The sequence below is a fragment of the Pholis gunnellus genome, assembly GCF_910591455.1.
Source record: "Pholis gunnellus genome assembly, chromosome: 22".
In the NCBI taxonomy this organism is placed as follows: domain Eukaryota; kingdom Metazoa; phylum Chordata; class Actinopteri; order Perciformes; family Pholidae; genus Pholis; species Pholis gunnellus.
Window position 1 is genome coordinate 4,726,010 of NC_136549.1, and position 15,376 is coordinate 4,741,385.

At 43.4% G+C, this 15,376-nt stretch overlaps 1 protein-coding gene across 3 annotated transcripts; it reads right to left on the minus strand.

The window, feature by feature from the left end:
* Positions 1–631: 631 nt before the first annotated feature.
* LOC306713736 (NXPE family member 3-like) lies at positions 632–13,240 on the minus strand. 3 transcript variants are annotated; one of them, XM_079183550.1, is made up of 7 exons: positions 13,141–13,240; positions 6,278–6,408; positions 5,036–5,479; positions 4,509–4,807; positions 3,223–3,293; positions 1,773–1,976; positions 632–1,690 (listed from the first exon to the last, which is right to left on the minus strand). In XM_079183550.1, the coding sequence occupies exons 2-7, from the start codon at positions 6,377–6,379 to the stop codon at positions 1,137–1,139; spliced, it is 1,674 nt and encodes a 557-aa protein (XP_079039676.1). In that variant the 5' UTR covers positions 6,380–6,408; positions 13,141–13,240; the 3' UTR covers positions 632–1,136. The 3 variants fall into 3 exon arrangements, with proteins under 3 accessions (XP_079039676.1, XP_079039677.1, XP_079039678.1); XM_079183551.1 differs by lacking the exon at positions 13,141–13,240 and adding an exon at positions 7,496–7,929; XM_079183552.1 differs by lacking the exon at positions 6,278–6,408 and having other exon boundaries at positions 13,141–13,234.
* Between the last annotated feature and the right edge of the window lie 2,136 nt (positions 13,241–15,376).

The following is a 15,376-nucleotide window of genomic DNA, read 5'->3' on the forward strand; positions in this document are numbered from 1 at the left end:
CCACTGTACTGAAACAAAGTAACGCGATCGACATATTGACTCATTTTAATTTATCTTCCTGTGTTGGTGTGTATTTAAGATGTGCACAGTGCTACTGTTACTATTATTTTGCATTTATTTAGAAGTTATCAACAAATTGACCCCCCCTAAAAAGTGCTTGTGTCCACCCGAGGACTGATTTCGACTTAATTAACATTACGTTAGATTCAGGCGGAAAATTTGGTCTCTCGTGATTGGTTAGCAAAAATCAAATCAGATATCAGACTGCAGATGGAAACAGAGTGTGACGAGCTGAAAATTATGTTTATCAGGCAACGATCGTCTCCTGCAATTCTGCGAGACAATCCCAAGACACGGGACATGAAGTTGTATGTGTTGGATAACAAGTATACATTCACATGTTGTATGCTTTAAGTATCTGTGTGTCTACACAAATAAAGCGCTTCTTAACTGCCACAGCCTGCACGGCCTGAAACAGGATGTTCCAGTACGCAGGGCCCCACCCTTGATCACTCTCTTTACAACTCTGTGTGAAATGAACTTTGCAGCGCACACTTCTACAGACTCTTTGTGACTCTGTGTAACTGTGCCTCTTGTTGCAAGAATAATTACTTTTAAATCAAACGCACAATCTTTTATTTCCTTATTTGCATTCTGTGTTTTTATGGAGAAAGATACTTTTCAAATAATAATTCTAAAGCTGGCGGTGTCACAATATTTGTATGGAGAGAATTTCACAATAATACAAAATTACACAATTTCGACTTAACATTACGTTGGATTCAGGCAGATACCTTGGTCTCTCGTGATTGGTTAGCAAAAATCAAATCAGATGTCAGACTGCAGATGGAAACAGAGTGTGACGAATCGAAAATTAGTTTTATCAGGCAACAATCGTCTCCTGCAATTCTGCGAGACAATCCCAAGACACGGGACATGAAGTTGTATGTGATAAATGTGATCATTCAGCAGTTTTTAATACCCAAGTGGGCTTGGAGCCGCTTTCAATCAAGTCCCGTTTATTTTGTGTTCACTCAACATTGCCTGATGTTGAAAAGAAAAAAGTATTTAGTCTAGTTGGAGTATTGCTGAACAAAAAAATGCACCCCCACTCCTCTCCCTCAACAAACAAACATCTAGCTGCCTTTTTGAGGACATATGTAAGACAATAGATTGTTTACCATATTCTTAATAATGGGAGGTGGTGGGTGGAGGTTATGTGGCAGATGGTGGGCAAGGGTCATTTCCCAGGCATCTATCAGATGAACATTCAGTCCTTTGAAGATGGCTCTGAGCACCTTGTTACACTGCAGCGAGGACCAGTCGCTGTTGGTTAGCGAAATAAAAAGGTTTAAACCTTTGGGGTTCCCTGTCCGGATGACGACCAGTGTGCCTGGAGCCCTGTCCAGCAGCCGCACCACCGCCCTGCGGATGCTCTGCAGCCTCCTGATGTAGCTCTCCATGGGGAAAGAGCCGAAGTGAGCCCAGATGCCAAAAACTACGACAGTGTTGGGGCCTCCGATTAAGCCATCTAGCTCATTAGCAATGTAACGAAGCTCGCTAGTTGAGACAACGACAATCCGGATTGGAGGGCCGTGGAAGCGGTACTTCAACAACACGTTGTTGGCAAAGTCCAAGGACATGTAAGGTCCAGCTTGCATCGGGCTGTGCAGGTTAAACTTCTTAAGACCTGAAAGTATGACAGGGGGAACACGTTAAGCAGCGGTGGGAACAAAATCATCTGATGCCAGAAATCCCTGTGGATCAGCTACCTGGTAGAGCTGCGTTGAGGAAATCAAACCACTGCCTGACGGTGGAGTCTCCATACATGTGGACCACCTTGCCTTTCAGACACTGACTGATGGCAGACGCATTGAATTCGTGGACTGTGGTGCCACCTAGTGCTCGCCACACACCCTGGTAGTAATAACCAGAGGGTCCAGACGTCACAGTGCTGCTCTTCACCTTTAGCTGACCTGAGAGGAAGTTAAAGAATAAGGGTGGGGTTATCCCATGAAAAAACAAAACCAAGCTATAAAGAGATTGTATAAACATCTGAAGTACATCTTACTCCTGAGAGACTATAAACACTGCTAACAAGAAGAACAACTCTCGTGAACTTTTAGCCTAGTGCTCCATGCTCCCAGCACTCTTTTGGGCTGAATACGGTTAATCTCTCTTCAGGAGAACGCCAGAAAAAAGTTAAAAAAGAAAATGTTCCTGACCATTACTCTCAGTGGACCTCATGCAACGACATTTTCATATTCTTATCTGAACTTTTGTTTCGTTCGGTGGATTCGTACGATGGAGCCACGTCAGATTCAGCAAACGCTCTTAACTTCAGATGACTGTAAATGACCAGCGTGGCATGATGAATGTCACCTGTGCACAAATGAGCGTACTACGTTCATTATCATTATAAATTAGCACAAGTAACCCCAATAATATCATATAAGGCTGAGCATCCCGCCTCATTATGTCCTAAATAGAAGTCCTTCTTTCAGAGATCCATAAAGAAAATTCTCTAATTTTTAACAGTGTGGTGGAAAAAAACTATTCAATAGTACCGAGTGAGTCCTATGACACTGAAATTAAGAAACATTGAGAAACCAAGTTTGTCTTTAAAGTATTTATTCTCTGCGCAGAGAAGGTTCAATCGTCATACAGAATGCAATGCGGTCTGAAGGAGGAAGAACCCAGAGTGTTGGTTGTGTACGACTTATAAAGGCCTTGAGCACATGATGGGATAGGAGGAGTTCATCACGAGGACATCTGAACAACACTGACCTTTCACTGATTAACCATTGAATGGTTAATCAGTGATTGGTCCACTGACTGCATCCCCATTCAGCCCCTTATCTAAGTTGACAATATCATGTCCTTGATTAAACCCCCCCCCCCACACACACACACACACACTATACTACTCAACTTGAGTGGACCCTCACTCACCATGTCTGACATTGATTAACTTTGTTAATACAAAAAGGGCCAAAATACTGAGTAGTCAGACAATAACAACAGACAGATAAGTCATAGTGGAAATTAGCCAACACAAGAGTCAGCAGCAGAATTAAAGGACCTGCTAAAGTCAAGGGATGGGGAACAATAAAGAATGATGTTATTGCCGTGTCACCTGGGGTTCACACTGTCACTGAAATAAAGAAGAAATGGTTCCATATAAAAAACGTCACTCTCTCGAGTTAGTTTTAAATGCTTTACCTTCTTGTTGTGGCAACACGGTGAGACTAGCAGGTCCTGAAGCCTTAATGGAGACTTTCAAGTTAACACCCCTAAAGAAAAGCACACATAGTAATTCATTAATTAATTACACTACAACATTAACAACATAAATACAAGAGAGGCGAAACATTTGAAATAATTGAAAGAAATTAAAATTAGAAAAATATAGCCCTAAAAAGAGAAACAACTGCTTGAAAGTTCATTCAACATCACAAAAACTTAACCCCTAAAAATCAATTTTGTGAATTAAAGCAGCACTAATTTATATCATTTTCATATAAGCAATGGGTCCAATAACTGTAATGTGCAAGGTGCCACTCACAGTGATGAACCCAGAGATGATGATTACCTTCTACAGAACATTTTAGTATCATTCAGTTCATATTTTTGGTTTTACGGCCGGCAAACTAAACTGTTTTGGTTGAGTCTCACTGTTCTCATCAACATATTTTATTGATGCAGCAGGCAGCTGCTTCATGCCGGAAAGCTGATTAACCAATTGACCCGTTGGTTAGTTCTGCCAATCCAACGCAGACTGGTCAATTAAAGTGTAGATTTGGCCAACTCTGACTAGAAAGATTAGATATTATGTATTCAGTGAGTGCAGTTAGTGACGGTGTGGGCTCCATGGTAGCTCTGACATTTTGACGGAGTATCAGCGGGGGTCGGGGCTAAGTGAAGGGTCAATTGTGCACTAACAACCACTAAACAGCAGGCAGGCAATGTTAGCAACTAGCAGGTTGAACAAAGCGCCACATTTAGATTAAGGCAGATATTTCCCTCTGACGTCGGTGAAGACCAAAATACAGCTAAAATGAGAATAAATATTAGACACAACTCCAAATGAATGCTAATGTGTCTCCATGTCAACTGGTATAAAATAGGCCAGTGTTTGCTCACATTTTAGCCATATCTACTTTACAAGGTGATCTTATGTTAATAGCTTGTTGTGCTGCCCCCAAGTGACACAAAATAATAAGTGTCCATCTTAAAGTTTAGAAAAGACTACATCCAAAATAAAATGACTTTACAATAATTCAATTTAAAATCAAACACAGCAAATACTATCTAATGTTCCAAATGGAAGTCAACAAGTATGATTCAGACTGGTTTGTTTGATTTGCATTACCTTTAAAACATCTTTATATTCAATCTTAACTGCATGTATACAAACGTCTGAAACATTCCACCAAGGGGATACAAAGATAACACTGGATCTGCATATTTAGAAGTCACACAAAATACCAGTCTCTCTGTTCCCTCACCTTTGAAAGAGCTTCTCCTCATTAGCATTGAGGATTTTTGTTTTGGATCCTCCCATGTAGTGGTTGATCCTGGCATCACAGCTCAGCTTCTTTGGCTTGTAGCAGAACCACGGCTCACCTGTACGGAGGTCAGTGTAGTTGCACAGCGGCTGCTTGGTTGGCCTTAGGCAGACATTACAGAGGGTGGTTTCAGAGAGTGAGCCTGAACGGAAGAGGCTCTTGAAGTAAATCCTGTCGGGCTGTTCTCTGTTCAGCCTGTTCAGCACTGAGATGGCCTCACCAGGGTGAACCAGAGTCACCTGATTGGACAGAGAACAAGAGTTTTCACCAAGTCCAATCATGTTCAGTCATATCAGTAATACTACTTGAAGTGCCACACTTATAAAGGTTCACGTCTTCAAATCGTGAACCAGATTAATCTCAGACAATAATCTCTGGAGAATTGTCTATTCACTTAAACCCTCCTCTGAACTAACTAAAGGCTTCACAGACAATTGGTAAAAAAAATGTTTTAAAGATCTCAGTACCTCAACCTGTGCGTCTCCTTCCCAGAGTAAAGAGAATACAGCAGAGTAGCTCCCATTCAGATGATCCACCACTTGCCCAGCCACACCTGCTTCAAGCTTCCGGTTGTGCAGCCGGGCGAGTAGGAAGTCCCCCCCATGCTTCTTGGGACGACCCTGGAAGTCAGAGGTTTGTACCATGACCTCCAGCTGATCCCCTACATGCCACTGTCCCCCTTTCCTCCCTGGGAGAATGGTGAAGTTGCTGTGAGCTGGATGACTGGTCTGCTCCAGGGAAATAGGAGCTGGCAAAAGTGGAGTTTCAGGCCAAGCAGTTGATTCGAGTATGAGACTTTCCTCCAGAGCGTCCTCAGGGGACAGTGACTGGAAGGTGCAGAAGCTGCGATTCATGTTAGTGTGAGTGGAGACTCTCGGCATGATGAAGGTGGATTTTACTTTAGGCAGAAGCTGGCAGAGGGTTAAGAGAGACAGATGGTGTCAAAGATGCAACAAATAATTAACTAAATGCAGCAAAAGTGCAAAGGGGGAAGATTTATGCCTCCCCAAAACTCAGAATGACTTTGGAGAGTTGGTAAGTGATTTAAATGTATGTTTTCCACCCTTCTCAACTTCCGCCATGGCCCTTACTCTGTTGTCAACATTGACCCATGGAATTCAAATGTTCAAGGTTTTCAAGGTCTTTTTAAATGAAATTCATATTTTGGGATATGTTGTGTCTTTGGCCAAGAAGCACTACAGAGGATGTTTCATGCCCAATGGTTTAACAAGACAGTGGAAGACTTTCATAGCTGAAAGACGCATTTTTTTAATGCATATACAATGGATTGAACCACACTAACGGTAGAAAAGGGACTATTAGTCGTTTCACAAACTCCACTGATGAGAGAATTCAAGCCATTAAACCTCAAAGTCCTCCCTTTAGTGCCCAGCTGTTTTGGGGCATCTCATGGCTTTTTATAAACTATATATTTGCGACCCATTTCTTAAGATTTAGGTCTTCAGTAAGAACGAATGGGAAGCCAGTAGGTTATCTAAAGTATAGAATACTGTCAGCTTTATCCTTTAACTGGAAGAGATGCAGGATTGAGAGTGATAACACCATTTAACTGCATTATCTTGCAACATAGACCATTACTGTAGCCAGGCTCCATTGGATTTGAAATTATCCAGAAACAGACAAATATCAAACATTTCAAACAGGGTCCACCCTTCAAACTGATCCCACTAAAACTTAAAAGTTCTCACCTCCAGATTGTCCATGTGTCGTAGCACAAATATTAAGACAAAGACAGCCAGAAAGAGGAGGAGGGTGCCGAACGCCCTTCTTAAACAAGCGATGGCCTTCATGATTGGTGATCAGTCCTCATCTGTGGGTACTGTAATGGTAAATGTCTACTTAGTATATATTTCTACTTAGTATATTGTGTAAATGCCTAAGCACTTGTACTTATGCTCTGAACTCAGTACACCTTCATCCTTTGTGTTAACATACATGCTCAAATGTATCTTGCTGTTGGGTAGGGGTGCAACCAAGGGCGTAGGTTTGGTCTCAGCATTGGTAGGGACACTGCCAGCCCCCCCCCCCCCCCCCGCCATATCAAAATAATTAATTGATATTATTTTGAACAGGCAAACTTTATTAAAATATATTAACATTTGTGTAACTTGGAACTGATTTAAACATAACGGTAATAAAACCTTAGTTTAAATACAAAACAGTATTCTGCACCAAATAAATAATAATAATAAATAAATGAATAAAAACGTTCTGCTAAAATACCAATATACAGTAACAGTATATTCTATATCCAAATTATATATAAAAAACTTTTCTCAGTTGTGCAGCCAAAAAATACAACACAAATTAAAAAATTTAAAATAAATCTATTCTGCACCACTTAGGCTATAAATAAAGTGCTTTCCTCCTTTATGTAATTATTAGTAGTGCTGGGCAACAATTACCATTTGTAATCGCGATTAATTGCATTGTTATGGCAAAGTTCATTAATGAATTCAAAAGTAGTGTATTGCGCACTCTTGTTTTAAAAGTACTGCTATGAACAAAAGTGTCACGATTAGGCTTTGCCTCTGTGTTCTGTGTGTAGCTCCACACCCTCCTCACTCTACCTATCAGTCACTCCCTCAGCCTAGTTCCCTTCACCTGCCTCTGATCATCCCAGTGAGCACTAACCCGGATTTCAACGTTGATATTTGGTTTAAATCGCGTTGAAATCGGGTCTGAACGTCTTAAATTGTAGTATTGCAAATCCCGTTGAAATCTGGTCTAAGCGTGAACGTTCAATCACCGTCTATGAATAGTCGGCGAAAAAACTTTCACTTTTGAACCAATTCTGAACGTCTTTTCAACGGTGGGCGTAGACGTCTTTAAACGTCTTTTAAACGTAAAAATGCTCACTGGGTATTAATCAAGCACTTCCCCCTCATCAGCACAACTCCCCTCACCTGTTCAAACCTCTACATAAACTCCTGCCCCGCAGTCACTCCCTGCCAGATCATTGCTTCATGTCTCCCGCCCGTTTTGCTCGTCCTGGTCCCGGTTTCCCTGTCTGCCTGCCCTGTTTCGGTTCTGCTGGATTTGTCCTCTTGTCTCGTCCGTGGATCCCCTGCTGTGTCCTGTATTGATTTTGTGTAATTAAATATCTGTTGCAAGCTACTCTGCCTGGTCTGCGTCTGAGTCCTCCACCATATGGGGTCAGATCAGTCTCAATAATTGCAAATGCACACAGAAAGACTCGCAAATGCAAACAGAAAGATTCACAAATGCGCACAGAACAATTCGCAAATATATTCGATTTACAAATGCACACAGAAGGATTTACAAATATATTCGATTTACAAATGCACGCAGAACAATTCACAAATACATTCCAATGCACAAATAAATAAATTACGATTTATATAAATGTAAAAAAGAAATCACAAATATATTTCTGCATTTGTAAGTATTTGTTTGTGGATTTGTATGTATTTGTTTGTGGATTTGTATGTATTTATTTGTGGATCGCACTGCATTTATTTGCAAATCGCTTCACATTCATTTACGGATTTTTGAGACTGTCCTGCCGTCGCTGGATTCACAAATGCGTTTTTTTCAACATAGACCTCTCTGTAGCCAATCAGATGTCAGCCTCATTTTCAACCAATCACATGAGCGCAGCTCCCCCCTCCCCTCCCCACGAGACTGTCAGCTGTGTTGAATCAGGAAATACATATTGTAGCCGTCTGTGTTCACCCAGAGCTCTACCATACCTCATATCAGTAGAGACCGGACCAAACTATGTGTATAAATGTCGATAGATAAAACTAAATTGTGATCAGGAGTACTGAGTGTGAGTATGAATAACTTAGTCTAAATTGTTACGAATTGATAAATGACTTGAATTGAAATAAGTTTGAATAATTAACGGAGTATTGTATTTCAATAAATGAATTGCCATAGTATGTACACATGAGTGAATGGGTCTAACAGAATTGACGAATTGTTGCAAACGAAGTTTTAAAGGGTTGTTATGATCGCCGAATCATATTTAAATAGGTTTTAGAGGGTTGTTATGATCGCCGAATCATATTTAAATACGTGAAGTGAGAGATTGTTGTTGTTGCAAGCAGTTGGGATAGGGTTGTTATGATCGCCGAATCATATTTAAATACGTGAAGTGAGAGATTGTTATTGTTGCAAGCAGTTGGGATAGGGTTGTTATGATCGCCGAATCATATTTAAATACGTGAAGTGAGAGATTGTTCACGACCTGTTGAGTCGTTCAAGAAATAATTTAGGAGTAACTCTTTCACAACAATTCCTCAAGGGACCAAATTGATTGATTGACAATAACGTAAAAACGATCCATAGGTTGTTATTGTGGAATTTATAATTTAGGCAGTGTTTGTTGTAGAATAGAAAGATAAATTTACAATAACGTAAAAACGATCCGCATAGGTTGTAATTGTAGAATTTATAATTTAGGAATAAATAATTTAGGAGTAACTCTTTCACAACAATTCCTCAAGGGACCAAATTGATTGATTGACAATAACGTAAAAACGATCCATAGGTTGTAATTGTGGAATTTATAATTTAGGCAGTGTTTGTTGTAGAATAGAAAGATAAATTTACAATAACGTAAAAACGATCCGCATAGGTTGTAATTGTAGAATTTATAATTTAGGAATAAATAATTTAGGAGTAACTCTTTCACAACAATTCCTCAAGGGACCAAATTGATTGATTGACAATAACGTAAAAACGATCCATAGGTTGTTATTGTGGAATTTATAATTTAGGCAGTGTTTGTTGTAGAATAGAAAGATAAATTTACAATAACGTAAAAACGATCCGCATAGGTTGTAATTGTAGAATTTATAATTTAGGAATAAATAATTTAGGAGTAACTCTTTCACAACAATTCCTCAAGGGACCAAATTGATTGATTGACAATAACGTAAAAACGATCCATAGGTTGTTATTGTGGAATTTATAATTTAGGCAGTGTTTGTTGTAGAATAGAAAGATAAATTTACAATAACGTAAAAACGATCCGCATAGGTTGTAATTGTAGAATTTATAATTTAAAAAGGTACGCAAGACAGACTTGGGAAAAAGACTTTGCCAAATTTGAGCTCCACCTCTTAGACATCGAACAAGCATCAGACACAAGCCTTGCACCCATCACTCCACATGTCATAACCACAAGAATAATAAAATTAGAAAATAGGTCAAAGTTTAGCTGATATACGACATTTATCGCAGTGCTAGAAATTTTGATTTTGTTCGCAGTAGGAATAGTGTGTACTAAAGCAAGTTGTTGGAAGAAAAATGAAAGATAAAGCGAGTTGTACAGAAGAGCTGAGGGACAGAGTAAAGGATCAAGAAAAGAGACATAAGAAGGGAGATGGGGAAGTAGTCAGAAGATTGTTAGAAAGATGGGGAGGAAAAGGCTGGATACACCGTGAACGTGCATCAACAAATGAGGAACTGAAACAGATAGTCCGCGATGTACGCCGGAAGCAACAGGAAGCTATAGAGGCTGAAGAAGAGGAAGCCAACACTGTGAAGGGCCCCTTCAAGAAACGTCCTGCGAAGGCAGCGAAAGAAGAAAGAGAGGAAGAAACGAGACTGGCTGACATCATTCTCACTGTTATGCGCTATGACACCGGAAAGCAGAAACAGGAAACAGAAAAAACAACAGGCATATACCCTGCACTGCCACAAGATGGAGACACAGTACCAACAGCACCACCACTATACTCCCCATTCAACCCGTTCACAGCACCTCCTGCACCTGCACCAGCAACGATGGCTCCTATAAGAGAAGTGAAAGGAGGATATCTGGACATCGACTACAGTGCACCGGAACAACAGGTGATACGGCATGCACAGCAACTGCACCAACTAAAACAGAGAATCACCGCATTGGAAGAGGAGGGTTTGGCCCACAGCCACACCCACCAACACCTGGACCCGCCCAACAGTCATGGCCTGCTCCTAGCAACCAGGCTTATGCCCAAGACTGGTATGGGGACCAACAGGACCCATCCCAGTACTGACACTCCCCTCCATCGCAAACAGGAACTGCACATTTTGACATCACCAGTGAGCCCCTGCTAACCTTCACTATCAACAGTGTCGCACACGTCATGTTAGCAGACTCAGGTGCAACGTATTCCTGTATAACCACAAGTCAGATGCAATCAGGCAAGACCCTAGCGGTGGTGGGAGTCACGGGTCGCCCTGTCCTACAGAACATGTCTGTTCCACTCGAAGTGTCCTACCAAAACCAGAAGCTACAACATTCTTTCCTGCTTGCCCCCACCTGCCCTGTTAACCTCCTAGGCCGTGACCTGATGTGCAGGTTCGGCCTCACAATTTATATGGACAATGATGGAGTCCATGTGTCAACACGGACTCCCACACCCACTGCTGCTAATCCTGTCCGACTGCTGTCACTGCGACCAGCGCCCCTGATGCAAGATGAGGAGGTCTATTGGCTAAGACTCATACAGTCGGGCCCTCAGACACCAGCCATACAGTATGCTTTCAACATACTCAAGCCACGCATCTTTGCCATTCATCCCTACAAGATGCCACTGGACCATGTCCACTGCACCATGAATGTCGCCCCAGACCCTGATGACCCATACACGGACGATTGGGACGTGAACATGTCACACCTCCGCCCCTCAATAATCTGTAAAGGCATCTATTGTGGAAAAGAGGGGGTAGCAGCGAAGGTGCTGCTCGACCCCTGGCTTGCTCGTTGGTATAATCTGGCACCCAACTCCGTCCCACATGTCACTCTGGCGGTCGGATTTGGTCAAGAGGCTAGAGGACTGGGACCGATGGTCAAGAGAGCAGCCTCCCTCACATGGGAGCCAACGTCCCAGCCTGATCTACTCAAAGCAAAGGAAGAAGACATGTGGTGCTTCACTGCACCTCACACAACAGAGACTACACTACCTGAACATCTTCCCTTGCCCAGGCACCACGGCCTGCCATGCACTGACCATCCTGGTGCTGCAGCCTGCCTCAGCACTGTCAATCCGGCCATCTGGACCTCATCTGCCTATGATGTTGGCCAGCTGGACACCAGTCCTATCTCTGTCAGCCTCCATGACCCAACAGCTCCTCCCCTGTACAGGCGACAATACCACCTGACTGAGGCACAGCTGGAAGGAATTGCTCCCACAGTAGCTGGTCTACTAGAAGCAGGGGTCATTTACAAGTGTAAATCGAACTGGAACACCCCCATACTACCAGTACCGAAAGCTGGAGGTAAAGGCTGGCGAATGGTCCAAGACTTTCGCCCACTGAACGACATCACAGTGCCGGATGTACATCCGGTACCTGACCCCCACCTGGCACTCACGAGCCTTAGTCCGGCCATGACTTACTTCACTGTCCTTGACCTTGCAAATGCGTTCTTCAGTATCCCACTAAACGTAGCATCACAGCCACTGTTTGCCTTCACCTTCAATGGTCAACAGTACACCTACAGCAGGCTACCACAGGGATACAGGGACTCTCCAGGCATCTTCAACAGAGCCCTGAAAACTCATCTCCTGGAAATGACATGGCCACCTGGCGTCGTTCTCATCCAATATGTTGATGATTTGCTTCTCGCCGCCGAAACGGCTGCCCTCTGTTTGACTGCCACCGAGCGGCTCCTGGCCCTGCTACACCTGAAAGGTTACAAAATTAAGAAGGAGAAAGTACAGGCGTGCAGAAGAGAAGTTGTTTTCCTAGGCAGACTAGTCTCTGCCTCCGGTCTTGGGGTCTCACCGGCACACAGGGAATCCATCCTACACCATGCCAAACCCCTCACAGTCTCTGACATGCTGTCATTTCTGGGCCTGACTGGGTACAGCCGTTCTCACATCCCAGACTACTCCAACAGAACTCAACCTCTACGCGCAATCATAAGTGAGGTAGGCGCTCGCAACCTCACTGCCGCGTTGCCACGGACAACAGAGGCTGAACAGGCGTTCACAGACATGAAGCAAGTACTCTCCCAAGCAGCAGCACTAATGTCTCCTGACTACACGCTGCCGTTCCACCTGGATGTTTCTGAACAACACTCGCTTCTCAACGCAGTGTTGTATCAGAAAAAAGGGGGAGAGAGGAATGTGCTGCTATACCACTCATCAAAACTTGATTCTGTTGAAACAGGCCAAACAACATGCGCCAGGTACATTGCAGCAGTGGCAAAAGCCATACAAAAGACAGCACATGTTGTAATGTGCCACCCGCTCGAGATTCATACAGAACACGGTGTCGCAGCATTCCTGACGAGCAAAGAATTCACCTTCAGCATGGCCAGAAAAACAAAAATGCAACGTGTCTGCACCCAACCACACATCACCTTTGTCTTAACAGACAGAAATATGGCAGGAAATTTTGGCAAAGGAACACCACATTCATGTGAAGAACTGGCAGTCAAAGAAAGCAAGCTCCGACCAGATCTGGAAAACATGCCCAACATGACAGCAGAAATGTGGCTCTACACCGATGGATGTTGCTACAAGGGAGATGATGGAAAAAATCAAGCGTCATTCGCAGTAGTACAGCAGTTCCCAGACGGGACACATCTCACCTTGACGTCAGCAGTAATCCCCCAGCCAGCATCAGCACAAATGGCTGAGGTAAAAGGACTGACAGAAGCACTCAAGCTATCAGCGGGAAAAAGGGTAAACATATTCACTGACTCTGCCTATGCACACGGAGCACTACACATAGACGCACCTATGTGGCAGAGAAGAGGTTTCACAACGTCAAACAACACGCCCATCAAACATCAGGCAGCAAGAACTCTATTTATCCAAGAACTCGTTGAAGCAGTGCAGCTACCACAGGCAGTAGCAGTAATGAAATGCAAAGGACATGAAAAAACAGCAACCAGAATAAGTGCAGGTAATGACGCTGCAGATCGAGCAGCAAAACAAGCAGGAGGCTACGCACCAAGACAAATGGTGCTCCAAATGGAACCACAATCTGAAACTCTCGACACCAAACACCTGAAAGAACTACAAAACGCAGCAGGACCATATGAATGGTCAGTCTGGACAAGAAAGGGGGCGACGAAAGATAAAGAAGGCATCTGGCGATCCCACGACGGAAGAGTGGTGGCAACAGCCAAACTATGCCAAACATTGCTCCCAGAAGCACATGGAATGACACACGAAGGACAGAAACAGACATTGATCAATATATCGACGCTTTGGTGGCATCCACACCTGGACAGCATGGTAAGACTATACTGTGAAGAATGCACCATCTGCGGAAGCCACAACTCCCGAAAGCCATATAAAACTCCAATGGGATCCTACCCTGTTCCCTCAGCCTGTTTCCAAGACATTAGCATAGACTATACAGACATGGGAGCAGATAATGTAGTACAGGGAAAGAGATACTTATTGGTAATGGTAGACAGATTCTCGAAGTGGGTGGAAGCAATTCCCACCAGACAGGAAGATGGAAAGTCAGTGATAAAATGGTTAAGAACAGAACTCATACCTAGGTATGGAGTCCCTAGACACATCAGATCCGACAACGGAACACATTTCAACAATAAAATGTTGCAAGAGGTGGAGGCCAGCTTAGGTATAACTCACAAGTTCGGGTCAGTTTATCATCCACAGTCCCGGGGGCTGGTGGAAAGAGCAAATCAGACGATAAAGGCTAAGATAGCCAAGGTATGCGCCGGAACAAAGATGATATGGGTAGAAGCCCTCCCTCTGGTACTCATGGCAATGAGGACCACTAAGGGGGTGGGACGCATCTATCCCCGCACGAACTCTTGACCGGTAGGAAAATAACAGGACCACCCAGGGATGGAGGTCATATGCCATCCCTGGATGTCACTCAGATAGAGAAGTCTGAGTATATGCGTGAATTAACATTGTTGGTCTCAGCCCTCTCTACGCAGGTGGCGAAAGCACACGAGCAGCAACCAGCGGAGGAGAAGGAGCAGACCCTAAAAGTAGGGGACTGGGTCAGGGTCAAGGTTCACAAACGCAAGTGGACTGACCCCAGGTGGACTGGACCGTACGAAGTGAGGGAGGTTACCTCACACTCGGTCCAGGTCAGAGGCAAATCAGGTGCGCCCTGGCACCACCTGACACACTGTGCCCCAGCATCTCCGCCGACACGCTCACTGAAAGAAGTGAGAACTGATTTGAAAGATTCTAATTCTAAGATTCTAATTTAACGATTCTGAAATTCAAAATTCAAAACGATTCTGAAATTTAAAAAATTCACACCTAGCAGGTGTGAAAAGGGGGATTTGTCATGGAAATAAATATATGCAGCCAAGCACACAATCACACACGAATATAAGCATATAAACAGGCATTTATTCTATAATGTGGGAAACACTGAGTAGAAGGTTTGAAATTACATCAGGGCAAATAAGAGCCTCTAAGTTTGAAAGATAGTTTATTAAGTGGCACATAAAGGAGGAAATGACTGACACACACACACACACACACACACAACATACACTGGCTGTCAGCATACAGCCCTTGTGATCAACGTGTGATCAGGGCAAAGGCCAACACACATCACACTAGAAACAGGAACACATTGTCTAGTAATCACAGCAGAACAGTGCCCTTGCCCTGATTGCATCTACGCACTCGACAACATGCACACACACTGACAGATGACAACAATCAATGGACGTGAGCCGGTGTGGGCGGGACAATGCTCAGTGCTCCAACCAGGCCGCTGCTCTAAACCCAGCTCCGCCTGCATCTATGATTTTGACCTATGAGGCTCCACTAAGGAGAACCTTAAATACATCAGCGCACTCTGTTACAAGCGCCTTTTTA